The following is a 14,099-nucleotide window of genomic DNA, read 5'->3' on the forward strand; positions in this document are numbered from 1 at the left end:
ATTCAGAAAGACAAACCTCCTCCAATCACAACCAAATGAAACTTTAATTTTTGTGGGTCATTGCTGTCATAACAATCATGTTTCAGAAAATGCTCAATGACTCAAAATCGTCATGTAATTAAGACAAGTTATTGAGTTATGAAAAAGCATGAACTTTATCTGTATTTCGTCTGTTTTGTTCTTCACAACCTGCAGCAGGAGGCACCTGGTTGCTGTTCAGAACTTCAGAGGTCTGATGAGAGGCAGAGAACACCAGCTCATCCTGCAGAGATTCACCGAGCTGAAGAAGAAACTGGGCAACGCCAGCGACGACAAAACCCAATTGTTGTTTGGTGACATGCAAGTCACCGTCAACACAGACTGCCTGTCCAATCTGCCGTACTCCTGCCTCAGCTTCCTGCTGCCTGACAGCTACTTCTACACAGACAATAAACTGGTGGAGGAAGGTGAAGAAGCTCAAGTTGTGGATTTATTAAAGAATAGGTAGACAATCGCAGTTCATCTCAGGTGGTTTAACTGTTTCTGGTACCAATTAGAGTTTGCACTCTCAAACACAGCCATATTAAAGGATATTTCAGTTTGTGGTTCCTTAAGTTGCATGTTTGAGTTTTTCAAGACAATCTGAGGTATTCACTTATTTTATTGGACTTCTCTTAAGTGCAAACAGAACGCAGTAGATATTATTTGCAGTAGTTCAGATTTGTTCTAAATACCTATTCTATTTAAAGTGAAGGCTACAAGTTTGATGATGGATTTCTCTGCTTTGTGTAGAATTAAAGTAACTTTGACTACTGATATTATTACAAAGTACAGCTGTCCACTCAGATCATGTTTCCTCCTTCAGTGTCTCAACCAGAAACACTGAACAATCATCAACAGTGGAGAAAACCAAGAGTCTCTTCCACCAGGTTCCTGCTCTGAAGGAAACATCTTAACTCCTCATCATGGGCAGCGAGACCAAACTCTTTAGAAACACATTTCTCAAGTCAACAACTATAGAAATGATCCCTGAAAGTATAGTCTTGGTTTGTTCTGGATGTTTCTCAGAGTCTTATATCTACAGACGTGAACCTTTAGTCCTGGTGAGCAGCTGTGATTCAGAAAAACAAACCTCCTCCAATCACAGCTTTGTTGATCTGTATTTTTGTGGAGAGAAAAACTACAACAGGGACAAACCTTTTAGAACTTATATTTCAGATATGTAAAAAATAACTAAAAAGAAGGTTTTTTGTTGTAACTTTAATTGGTTTATTCAGTCTTGAATTAGAACATGTTTACCCACATTTAACCAAAACCACTTAACAGTTTCTTTCATTTAATCTTGTGTGTAAAACATCAGTGGCTCATAATTTTCAGAATTGTGTTTTATTGCCAAGCAGGTTTACATATAAATGGAATTTGCTGTGTTGTGTTTGTGCATTTATAAACATAGAAAACATTTTAAAAAAGAAAACTAAAATTTTATATAAAAACTAGGGTTACGTTGTAGCACTGACGGGCCCGAGCACAGGCATTTTGAAGCCTGTTGCGGTTAGTGGAGAGAGCGATCAATGACCAAGTGCACGTCTCCGCGTTGCATGCGTTTTGCGCACTGCGGCAAGGATAAACGCTTCACTTCCTGCGTCCGTCATGCGACGTCGATCCTTGCCTGCTAATTGCTCATTACGGTCCACGCTATCAATTGCACATCACACTGTGAACATTTTATGTAAATCGAATGATAGTTGTAAAACAAAGCTTACTTCCTGTTGCCAGTAGGTGGCGCCATCACTATTATTACATACAGACTAATAGATCTGTTCAAGTACGGGCTCTGATGTAGCGTGAGCAATTTTGTGTCAATTGGACAATGTTACAACAACTTCATTTTCACACTGATCAGTAGGTGGCGCTATGACCCTGCACTAATATTAATATATGGAGCTGTTCAGGTCAGGATTGTGGTCATAGGTCAGTAGTTTGGAGCCGGTTGGATAATGCAGAGTGGATTTACAAAGTACTTCCTGTTTCATGGTGAATCAGTAGGTGGCGCTATGACCCTGAGGAAATATTGACACATAGAGCTGTTCAGGCTTGGACTCTGATCATGAGACAGAAGTTTGGTGGTGATAGGACAATGCACAGTGGAGTTATGACAACATCGTCTCCTTTGGCGAAGGATGAACCTTCGCCGCACCTCAATGTCTACACGGTTTGAGGAAAATGTCACAATTCTGACCATGGTCCAATGACTTGACTGAGGTCTTATGAGCTATATATTATAAAGCAGCCAGGAGCAGTGCATCAAAGTATAAAACAAGTCACTTCCTGTAGCCAGCAGGTGGCGCTGTGATTTTAAGCCATGATTTCTGTGTAGATGTCATCAGGCCGGGATTTTTGTCTTACATGTCTAGTTTGGACTCGATTGGACCACGTATGTCTAAGATACAGAACCTCGTGTTTTGATGGCGTGTAATCAAACTTTGAAGCCACGCCACGGTCACACGGTGTGACGAAAAGTTGAAATTCGAGGTAGTTTAGATCTCCATCTTGTTGTGATGACACTCACCTCAATTTGAAGTTGATCTGATGAAAGCTCTACGACAAGTTCGTCAAAGTAAAAATGTGGAATATGGCCAAAATGGCCACTAAATCCAAAATGGCGGGCTTCCTGTTGCTTTTTTCCAATTGCACCTCAGACCTTTTTTGTTTGTCTTGTCATGATACACCTGGGCTACGATTTTTGTGAAGATCGGTGAAAGCTAACTAAGGGGCTTTTCCTTAGATGGCGCTGTTGAGCCATTTTTCCACGCCCATTTCAAATTACTCCAGAATTCCCTGCAAACTTTGGTAACAATTTTAGCATGTCTAGGCCCTGAAAAAGACCCAAAAGGGAAATACAAATCCTTCAAAATACAATAGGGCCTCCCACCGGAGGTGCTCGGGCCCTAATTAACTTGTTATCACGGGAAAACAGAGGAAATATAATGTATCATTCCTTGTCCGTTTAGGGCTTCTGTATCTCTCAGCACAACTGCAATTTCTTCCTCCAAACCCCATCTTATTTGTAAGCTATTATTTCAGCACATCTGTGTTTTAGCTGTCTGTTAGACGTTTATGTGTTTACTAAGAGTGACGGACTGCGTGTCTTCTTACGTACCAGCTGAGTGTGAGGAAGCAGAGACAGGTCGGAGGACGGCTTCGGCTTCACCGGAGGCATTGGAGCAGGGGTGTCAAACTCATTTTAGTTAAGGGGCCACATACTGCCCACTTTGATCTCAAGTGGGCCAGACCAGTAAAATCATAGCATAATAACGCATACATAACGACAATATTTCTCTATGTTTAAATCATTGGTGAAGGTTTTTGGATGATAAACCCTATTTTAAGGTCTTTCTACAATAAACTAGAAACATAAAGACCAAAAACTCAGACATCAGCCCACTGTTTATCTGCCTGGGCTCTCCTCTGCAGATTCCCTCGCTTTGTGATGCGAGGGAATCAAACGCGTCACAAAGCGAGCAGCGAGCGCTGCTGCCTGTGGCAATGAGCGCTTCTGCCTCCGGAGCAGACATCGCATTTACGCAGTTTTTGAAGCAATTACTGGATCGATTAAAAAAATTACAAAAAGTTTGTACTCATAAACCTCCATATTCTTAAGGGACATTCTGATTCACAACCCTTGAAATTTATTCAGAAAAACAAGTGCAATTTCACCAATACTGTGCTTCAGTTTATCATTTACACATGTGCATTACAACTTCAGATCACAGTTGATCTACAGAGCAAAACATTTTCATGTTCAGTGTCAAATATTTCAACAGTACGTTTTCATTTTCACAGAACTGTGTTCTTCAGGATGCAAAAGTGTCTGAAGCCTTATCTTACATGAAGTAGGTCAACTCACCGATTAATTTTGTCCTGAAACTTGGCATCTTTTAGCCCTCACAAGTGCATCAATATCAGGCTTAAACTCCTGAATAGCAGCCAATTTAAGAATATCATTCAAGTGCTTGTGTGTGAGTCTTGAGCGAAGCTTTGTTTTTGTGATGTTCATTACAGAGAACACTTGTTCACACAGGTAGGTGGTCCCAAACATGCTCAAAACTTTTGCTGCCAGGGCTGTCAATTTGGGGTATCCTGGCAAAAGATACCGATAAAATGTGTCCAAGTCCGACGAGGCAAATTTGGCCTTTAAATCCTGATCACATTGTAAGTCAATTATCTCAAGCTGTATGTCGACGGGCAGATCCGCAGCCTTAACTGTAAATGGCGAGTGAAAAACTGCAAACTCGGTCTCAAGCTCACCAAATACCTGAAACCGCTGCTCAAACTCCCGCAGCAATTCCGTAATTTTGTCTTTGTAGCGACTCATGTCAGCAGTAACTCCGGTCATTTGCACATTTCTTAGATGAGGGAAATGAGCAGCAGCACCACTTGACAGCTGTGTCTCCCACAAAGTCAGCTTCAACTTAAATGCGCGTATGCTGTCATAATATTGTGTGACAACTTTCTTACGGCCTTGCAGCATCTTGTTCAGGTTATTCAAGTGCTCTGTAATATCCACCATAAATGCAAGGTCCTGCAGCCATTCTGGGTTTTTTAATTCATGCACTGCTTTGCCCTTTTTCTCCATGAACTGTCCAATTTCCTCTCGTAGATAAAAAAAAACGCTTCAGCATGGCACCTCGGCTTAACCACCTTACTTCAGTGTGGCATGGTAGGCCACAGGTGACGTCTTTATCACTGAGGAGGCTGTCAAACTGACGGTGATTCAGCCCTCTGGCTCGGATGAAGTTAACAGTTTGGACAACCACTTTCATGACGTGATCCATTTTTAACGACTTGCAACACAATGCCTCCTGGTGCAAAATACAGTGAAATGTCCAAAAACTTTGTCCTCCATTTGCAGCTTGTACTTTCTCCCTGAATTTCATCACAACGCCTGTTTTTCTCCCGATCATTGATGGTGAGCCGTCTGTAGCCACACTGACAGCACGGGTCCAGTCCACTCCGACCCGGTTCAGCGCTTCAACGAGAGTGCTAAAAATGTCATTCGCTGTAGTGGTGTCTGTCATAGGTACCAACTCAAGGAACTCCTCGGTGACCGCCAAAGTCTCATCAACACCACGAATGAATATGGCCAGTTGAGCAACATCTGTAATGTCAGTGCTCTCATCGATTGCAACTGAAAATGCTACAAATGACTTGACTTTATGCTTCTTTTGGCTATCCAAAGCAAGCGGTCGTATTTTTCGCCATGGTGAGTCTCATAGTGGCGCCAAATATTATATTCTTTGAGTACAGAAACTTGCTGCGAACACAACAAACACACAGGTTTTCCAGTTACCTTTGTAAAAAAATAGGATGTGGTCCATTTTTCTTGGAAAACTCTGCACTCTGTGTCCACTTTTCTCTTTTTTGACAGAGACCTTTGGGGGTGAGGGTGTCACGCTTTTGACAGCAAAAGACCGGACGCATTAAAAAAGGCGGGTTGATGCCATCTGCTGTTTAGTTCTGGTTCTCAGTGTAAATCGCTACTCTTACTCTTTACTTGTTTTACAGTCTATGGCATGCTCTTACTGATACAGTGCGACCCCCAGTGGACTGATTAGGAATAGCAGCTACTTTTATAGAAATGCAATTTATGTCTTTCTGTAATTTTCACACTTAGCAAAGTCATCCGGCGGGCCGAGCTGGAACCCCTGGCGGGCCGGATCCGGCCGTATGTTTGACACCCCTGCATTGGAGGCTTTGGCTTGGTGATCTTAATAAACCAATGTTTTGGCTGAGTGGCTGAGTGGCCGAAAACTCCACAAACGTAGGCTGGCTGATGAGTGTGTTCCCGCGACAGGAGCTGTCTTGTGTGCTGCTCGACCGAAGAACCGGGTTTGACTGTCCTGAGGTAGACTGGAGGCATCTGTAGTATAATAAGCACAGTGGCTGAAATTAAATATGGAAAAACTTAAGAGTTCTGTCTCTATAGCTTCCCTTATGCACTGTGGGAATAACTTTTTCTTTTTCTGATGCAGTACCTCAAAATCCCAATGACCGGGACCACCAGCAGAAGTGCTCCAACCACCAGCAACACAAAAAACACCAACATGCCTGACTCTGCACGCACACGCAAAAACACACAAGCACACGTAATGATTAGGACGATATTCTATCTATTGCTCATGGACGAGCACGCATCACCTGCTCGGAGAACTTAATTCACTGTAACATCATTACTGCATTTTTACAGACTTAGCAGGGCAGTTCCAGGAGACCCCTGCTCAATTGTGTGAGAGTCAATGAGACGTAATATATCTTGGTGAAAAACGCAGCATTAGAGGAGCGGACATGTGTAAAGCATGGCGATTTAAATGGTCAAGCAACTATCGAGCATGACATGGAGCATGTACCTTCAGGCAGCACCGGCAACTGCACGTCGCAGAAGGGTGGGGCCCAGCCGGGGTCGCAGTGACACTTATTCTCGTGGTTACAGACCTGTCAGAGATCACACTCGGTTATGCTGTCACAAATCTGCAGTGCTCCAAAGTGTTGAGAGGTTAAAACTGTTTTTACCCCGTGGTTGTTGCATATGGCCGAGCAGCTGTGTGTCCCAAACGCTTTTACGTTTGTGATGTTTTGACACCACTGATTGTAGCACACCTGAAAGACATAAAAGACGCCGTAAGGACACTGTTCACCAATCTGTAGTCCATGGAGGTTTTTCTTTCAGGCAGTTTTCTCACCATGTTGTTGCCACACTTGGTGCCTGTAGGTGCAATGCCTAGATCTGCAGGGAAGTATGATGTAAGCAGATGTAAGAGTCCTGATCCATCAGAATCAAAGCAGATCTAAACCAAACTATAATTTTACCTGGACCCCACAGTCTCTTGCAGTGCTTCTGCTGTGAAGGACACTGCCCATTGTAGCAGTATCCTTTCCCACGGTTGCAGGACAGGCCGTTTTGGGTGTAGGCGTCAGTCGGACAGGAGGAAGAGAGGCCGGTGCAGTACTCTGCCAGATCACAGTCCCCTGCCTTTGGTCGGCAGACACTGCCTGTTGGTTTCAGCTGTGGAGCAGAGAGAAACACAGATGGTGATGTACCGACTCATTGAAATACGTACACTCACACACACCTGGCCATATGGCACAGTCAGACAGTGTCTCGCTATATGGTAACACATTTAGTATCAGCGTGACTTCCCTCATCTAGAGAAGACATAGTGAGTATGACTTACTCTGCAGTTGTGGCAGCACTCTCCCTCTTCACACTGGGGTCTTGCGTTACGTTTGCAGGTAGTGGCAATGCAGCAGTTATTCTTGCATTCCTATGAGGCAGACAGAGGATAATATAATTCAGTGCTTTAATTCTGTGATTTTATGGATGCAGCCTGTCTGCACAGACAGACCTCCACGGTGCCACAGTCGCACTCCTCTCCAGGCTCCAGGAAGGCGTTCCCGCACACTGGCCCTCCGTAGATGCGATTGGTGGAGGGGGTGTCCAGCAGACAGGCCCAGTTCACCTTCTCCAAGATCTGGCTGAGCTGCTGCTGACTGCAGCTGCTGAACAGCTTCGGATTCATATATCTGGAGGAAGAACAAGAGAAGAGGAGGTCAATATTAGAAGAATATAAGAAGAGGTAGATGTGAGGGGGTTTAAGTGCAGGTGAGAAACTGAGCTTACCCCATGATCCTAGACATGATGCATGCTCTTTTAATTACTGAGGAGCCACAGACACACTTTTCAGTGTCATGGGCCAAGCCCAGATTGTGACCTATCTCATGTGCAATAATAGAAGCCACTCTTAATGTGTCAGTGCTTTCATCCTGTGTGTAAAGCAGAAAAAAGTGGAGTCACAAAAAAGTTTTAAAAAGGATATACACCATACAAACATATAGAGAATAAACATTAACATCACATGATCCCCTTTCATTTCCTTCTAATTTCTATATTTTCAATGCAGAAATTCTACATTTATCAACGACAAATGAGATTCACCTGATTGACACCTCCAGATCCATACTTACACATTGAGGATTGCCTTGCCAAGCCGACAGTGGACCCATTAAAATCCACACCTCTGAATGAAGAAAAGTTAAACATTATTAGACCCCAGCTCTGACAGGTTATATTTAAAGGGGAGTTAAAAACTGAGTCTTACGTGATGAACTGTGCGTTGTCGTGTGGGATTCTCGGCAGCAGGATCCTATGACGCCACTCAAGGAATCGATCGAGGGTGAGCTTGGATTCGGTGCTGACCTCTATCTGATCTTTGTACGACCAGATATCCACGCCGACCAGCATGACACGGACACCCATAGGGCGATACATCTAAACACACGATGATAAAAGCAAATTAATCATCAGGTAAATGGCTGATATCAGTATTTTGGAAACAGGTGAAGCTGTAAATCCCTGAGTGACTGATGCTGTCACACAGGGAGACACACTTGGGTCTGCGCTGTCATTCACGTCGGCACTTCTCTTTCAGAGAACGCAAAGCCGATTGTGTGATATGTGTGAAAATTTACAGCTAAAGTTAGATTTTCACAACAAGGAAACTTTTCATTCCCTTTTATTGGTCGACATACAGTCTGTAAAGACTGGGTAGTCTTAGGACACATTTCTGCATTGATTTACAGCCACAGTGAGAAGTGGAGTCTGATGTGACATGTTGTTGTTGCTGCTTTGTGGAGGAAAATGAGTCTTGTCTGCATCCAAGGCAAATAAACTAAATGACTGGTAAAAATAGGTGGAATGCTTTTATACTCATTTGAACTTTAGTGTGGTCCTGGATCATTTTCTCACATCAGATGTTTGTTTCTTTTGCTGTTCAAACAGAGCTGTGTTGAATCATTTTAAGTGACAGACAAAGAGAGAAACAAACATACCTTGTCCACATGGCTTGCTATTTCAAGCATCCTGGTCTCTATTGTCTTCTTATACTCCTTATACTAAACAAAAAGAGATAATTTTTTTAACTTAAGGAACTTTAAGCAATAAAGTCTCAGATATAAAACACAATCATTCCACATCTTGAGGGGAAAGTGAATTACAGATCATTATGATTAAATGTGCAGTAACAGAAAGAAATCAAACCTCAGTGTGGTCGGCCACAAGAACCAGCTCCACTGTTCTGGGTTTTGCTGCACGTTCTATGGTCTGGGCTTCGACTTTCTGAATAACACAAGACATTAACAATATCAAACATTAGTGTGTGTGTGTGTGTGTGTGTGTGTGTGTGTGTGTGTGTGTGTGTGTGTGTGTGTGTGTGTGTGTGTGTGTGTGTGTGTGTGTGTTTGTGTTTAGTTAGACCCAGGTTATTGTTTGATGATGATGAAAAAAGCTTGAGTTTAGTGTTACTGACAATTTAGCAACAAAAAAAATACAGTGGTAATCGCACAGAATCATTTTGATGCATGCAATTATGGCATTAATAAAATAGGAAAATTATATTTGCATTTTGAAGCTAACTTTTCCAATAATACTTTGCAAAATATTCAAATCAATGTTTTATGTGTCTCTTCCTTGTTTCCTTTTTCTACTGTGTTCCCATGTTTTGATTTCCTTTCTTGTTATCTTAGTTTGTTTGACTGAAGTTAAAACTAATGTAAAGTGGATTTTTCAAATTACGTAAACTCATCTTTTTGTTCTAATGTTGTTAGAATAAAAAAATATCCCCAGTATAGTTTGGTTGTCTGTTTTAGCTGTAAATTTGTTGCAGATACAGAATTATCAGGACGTAAAAATGTGTATCGTGATAATGATACGAAGCTGCTGTGAACAGTAGTATTTTATTGCATGAAACTTACCCTACATAATAGAAAATATATTTTTTTAGAGTTCTTTTAAATGAATATTGTCTTTTAATATTTGTGATTCCTTCAATGATGCTGTGCTTATGATTTTATGACCTGTCTGTTTTAATCTGCTGCCCGTGTAAAGCACTTTGTAACTTAGTGTTTGAAAAGTGCTCTATAAATAAAGTTATTATATCATCGAAGAACACAGAGAGTATTGGATATCAACAGTCGTATAATGTGCAGGTTTCAAACCTGGTGTATACATGTTTCTGTGTCTTTACCAGACTGCTGAGCTGGAACATTCCAGACGGACGAGCTCTGTGATCATCGTAAGTGTACGTGTTTCCATGGGAACAGGAGCTCCTCTTCCTCCTCAGATGTTTGTAGTTGTAAACAACATGAAGACCCTCGTTGCTGTAAGTTTCAGAGCTGTGTCTGTCGTCCTGCTGTCCTGCGTCAGGATCGGCCACAGGCTCGATCAGGTACATCTGGTCCTGGAGAAGCACAAACCCCCTGCAGAGCCAAGCAGGAGTTTCAGAGTAAACAGACACCCAACCCTTTTCCTTTGCATATGCAATTCTCAAACAGTTAAACTAATTATGTAGCTGCCTTTGTTTTCACTTTCCACACCTTTTGACACTAGCATGTCTTTTATATTGACAGCAGAAGGCGGCTTTAATCAAAGAAGTCTGACACGATTACAGGTTTTTAGTCTTAATGATCTGCATTAGGGAGCAAATGGATGCTGCAGGACTGATCATCTCTTCGGATTAGACAAGGCAGGTCATCAGTCACAGCAGGAGACTTACAATCCCAAATCATGATGGGATGAGAAACAATAACCTTTTGTATTTAGAGATACATGCAGCATCACTCACTCCATTCCAGAGCAGAGTCCCACGCTGGCTGACGAGTCCTCCATTCCCACGATGTGTCCGTGGTAGTAGCAGTGAACCTGGACAGACATACATCATTTCAGAAGGAGCCATTTCACACCTCTCACACTTTTTTTTTCCTTCGTCTGACAAATATCCTGAGCACAGTGTTGAAATGTGATCTGAGGATGTATTTAAATGTGTCATTGTCAGAGGAAGTGACCTTATATGTCAAGTCCTCTTCCAGGTAAAAATCAAGAATGACAGCGTGTGGTGTCATCTCTCATAATGAGGAGCTTTGTTGTTGAGAAACTACCAAAAGCTTTCAAATTTGTCATGACATCTGAGGAAAAGACTTTCATGTCTTACATAAAATGTGACATGACGATATCTCGGCTATTGCATAAACCCACTGGGCCTGGGATATCCTGTACTTAATGTAATAATGCATGTATACTCTTTGTAGTAGGATGATCATTTGATGCTTTATGCTTTAGTCTGATTTCAGATCTCTGGATCGTCCACGTCACTAAATTTATTCTGCCATTTCAGCAAGGAAAGGGGAAATAAATGTCTCTTTACCAGGTTTGGGTTTATCACGTATAATCAAAGGAATAAAAAGATATAGTCTATTATAACGCAGGTTGATAATGTTAATGTTTGTTTGATTGTGATGAAAGAGCTCAAAGGTACATACCCCAAGATGTGGAATAGTTGGGACTTGGGCGCCCTGATCAGAATAGTGTGTCGCAGAAACGTTTTCCCTGATTAGATCACTGGAAAGAACAGATTTGTATTATATCATTGAAAGATCAATGAAGTTAGAGCAGTATGTGTTGAACAGCACAGTAAAGAAGTTCTCACTTGTTCCTTTCCAGATGCAGAGTGTAGTTCTGCCCTGCGATTGTCAAAGAGTACCGGAGTTCATCAGGGTATGCCTACACTCACACACACAGCAGGAGAGACTTTAGTACAACTTCAGTGAGATTAAACACTATGTGATGTTTAAATACAGTGTAGAGTAGTGAGAGAGAGAGGGAGAGGGAGAGAGAGAGAGAGAGAGAGAGAGAGAGAGAGAGAGAGAGAGATAGAGACACACACACACACACACACACACACACACACACACACACACACACTCTCTCTCTGTTACCTGATGTGTAGCAGCATCACTGATGAGAGATGAATCCTTCAGTCTCTGAGGTGTCACAGTTTGGTACTTCTTCACATGAGATAGGGTCGTCCTTACACCGCCTGCTATTATTCCTGCAAGTAAAGTGATATTTCAGGAAAGAAAGAAACAAAGAAACAAAGAAAGAAACAAAGAAAGGAAGAGTCGTACCCCATGAGGAGAGGAGAATTCCTAACAGATATCCAGTATGAAGCACGTTGCTGTGTCGGATGGACTGTTTCATTGTGTGCTTTGCAGTCTGAGGTCTCACTCTCTCTCTCTCTCTCTCTCTCTCTCTCTCTCCGCTGTGTAATATCATGAACAATGTAAACAATATCAAGTAAATGTTGCACAAAGTAAACAGTAATCATTCCCACTGGTACTGATACAAGGTTTGTCCTTTTTTTGAAACACAACTGAGACTTGTTTTCTTTCCACACATGACTTTCTGATCTGAGTTTTTCTGATTGTCAATTGTTTCTGATCTATATTACTGAATCACCACAGGCATTTCCATCTCAAATGTTCCCGTGTGTATATTTTTATCAGGGAAGATAAACTGTGAATTGATTGATATGCATTTGAAAATATGCTTTTGATTTTGTTTATCCAGAGTGTTAGTATGGCTCGTGGCAATCATTTCAGACTTACGGTTGCCTGAAGAACAACAGGATGAGGAAAATGAGGAGGCAATTCTTGACCTTGATACTGAGTCTGAAATCTCTGATGCTGAGGACCTAGACTGTGTTACAGGATCAAGGTGGAGTTATAGGTGTGTCTTGGAATCCAGCTCTCCTAAATGGAGAAGGCCCCTTTGATGAAACAGAAGACTCATCTTTGACTTTACATGACATATAGACTCATCTGCTATGTCATCAAAGGAGCCTTCTCCTAAATGAAGAAGGAAAGAAAAGCTATAAAAGAATATAGCAAAGAAACACCCAGCCATGAAATAACACAGGAAATGAATACGGGTAATTTTTGACCGATGTTGTGCATGAGAAGGGGTTTGCATAGCTTGTGTATCGAAGGGTTAACATATTCAGAGTGATCACCTGAACAACTAAACTCAACAGTGCAGTAAATCGAGGAAAAGACCATAATGGCAGACGAGATGAATGACCAACAGCTGATAGACTTTTTCCGCTGTACCTTGCAGAACCGAGGGCAAAGGAGAATGAAGAGAAGAGCCGACAAGAACTGCAGAAGATGAAAGAAATGTTCATCATGTACGATGACTATCAGGAGCCCAGTGAGGAAGTGGCGACAATGAAAAATGAGAAAAGGGTGGCAGATGACACAATAATTCTAGAGGCAAGTCAGAAATCAGATTTTGATGTTGGTTATACATTTTAACGAATTAAAACTTTATAATAATAACAGAATGTTAAATTATATTGTTATGAGTCTTTTTTTAAAAACACGTTGGTGTGTGTCCTGAGGTCATTTTATTGTCATGCCTGCCCTGACATGACTTAATACATTTTTCTCACCAATTTGACAAAATACATGTCTTGACTTCATCAACATCTATGACAGGATGCTTCTAAAAAGCACTGCACATACTTAAGAGATAGATCAGACTGTTGTGCTGCAATTTAAATAAGCAGTATTTATATGCTATAAATCATATTTATCAATGACTAAAGGCTTTAAGTCATATTTTATTAACTAATAACATTATTTTAAATTTAATTGAAGATCACCACATTTTGAATATGCAAATTATGTCTGGTTTAGATGGTTGAATGAAGGGGATGTAGAAATTATGTAGACACAAGCATATACAACAAAATGTGTTTGTGGAATAATGTTGTATAGATTTCTAAGCATAAAGAGAACATTGGGCTCAAAGTGAGTTAAGTGAGTGTGACATGAGATGCTACCTCTCTGAGTAAACACAGTGAAGTGAACTTTCACAAGATCCCTGACATGAGCGATGATCATGTGTGACCAGTATCCTCCAGGAGAGAACTGCCCTCGTGTCAGGGAAGTGAATGGGAGCAGGGTGAGAGGGTTAAAGTTGACGGTTTTTCTCTGGGGGCTCTCACCCTGACATCCACACACAGTCTACACAGTCACAGCAGCCACAGCCCCCCCCCATCCTTCAGATGTATTTCCTCACCCATGTGTGCAAAACTCCCCCTTTCAGTAGCTCTACCCTCAAACAGTGAGCAGCAGGATGAGGAGTTAGCCGACACTTTGACTCCATAGATAACATCACTGATTCTTACTTTTTGCAAAACTGTAATAATCTGTTTTAAATGAAAAATAAA

The 14,099-nt window shown here is 41.6% G+C and overlaps 1 protein-coding gene and 1 non-coding gene across 2 annotated transcripts; both read right to left on the minus strand.

Moving 5' to 3' along the window:
• Positions 1–816: 816 nt before the first annotated feature.
• On the minus strand, positions 817–1,024 carry LOC118119540. Its single transcript, XR_004698107.1, has one exon. It is a non-coding gene; the product is annotated as a small nucleolar RNA U3 (small nucleolar RNA).
• Positions 1,025–5,658: 4,634 nt separating this feature from the next.
• Positions 5,659–12,067, minus strand: LOC118119145 (zinc metalloproteinase-disintegrin-like batroxstatin-1). Its single transcript, XM_047342394.1, is given in 19 exon segments — positions 5,659–5,902; positions 5,985–6,093; positions 6,387–6,471; positions 6,550–6,636; positions 6,720–6,823; positions 6,826–7,042; positions 7,212–7,301; positions 7,383–7,560; positions 7,658–7,800; positions 7,973–8,054; positions 8,136–8,305; positions 8,866–8,928; positions 9,074–9,151; positions 10,059–10,290; positions 10,656–10,732; positions 11,350–11,428; positions 11,517–11,590; positions 11,806–11,918; positions 11,995–12,067. Coding segments are annotated over 19 exon segments (2,298 nt in total).
• Between the last annotated feature and the right edge of the window lie 2,032 nt (positions 12,068–14,099).

This window comes from Hippoglossus stenolepis, chromosome 12 (assembly GCF_022539355.2).
Source record: "Hippoglossus stenolepis isolate QCI-W04-F060 chromosome 12, HSTE1.2, whole genome shotgun sequence".
NCBI lineage: Eukaryota > Metazoa > Chordata > Actinopteri > Pleuronectiformes > Pleuronectidae > Hippoglossus > Hippoglossus stenolepis.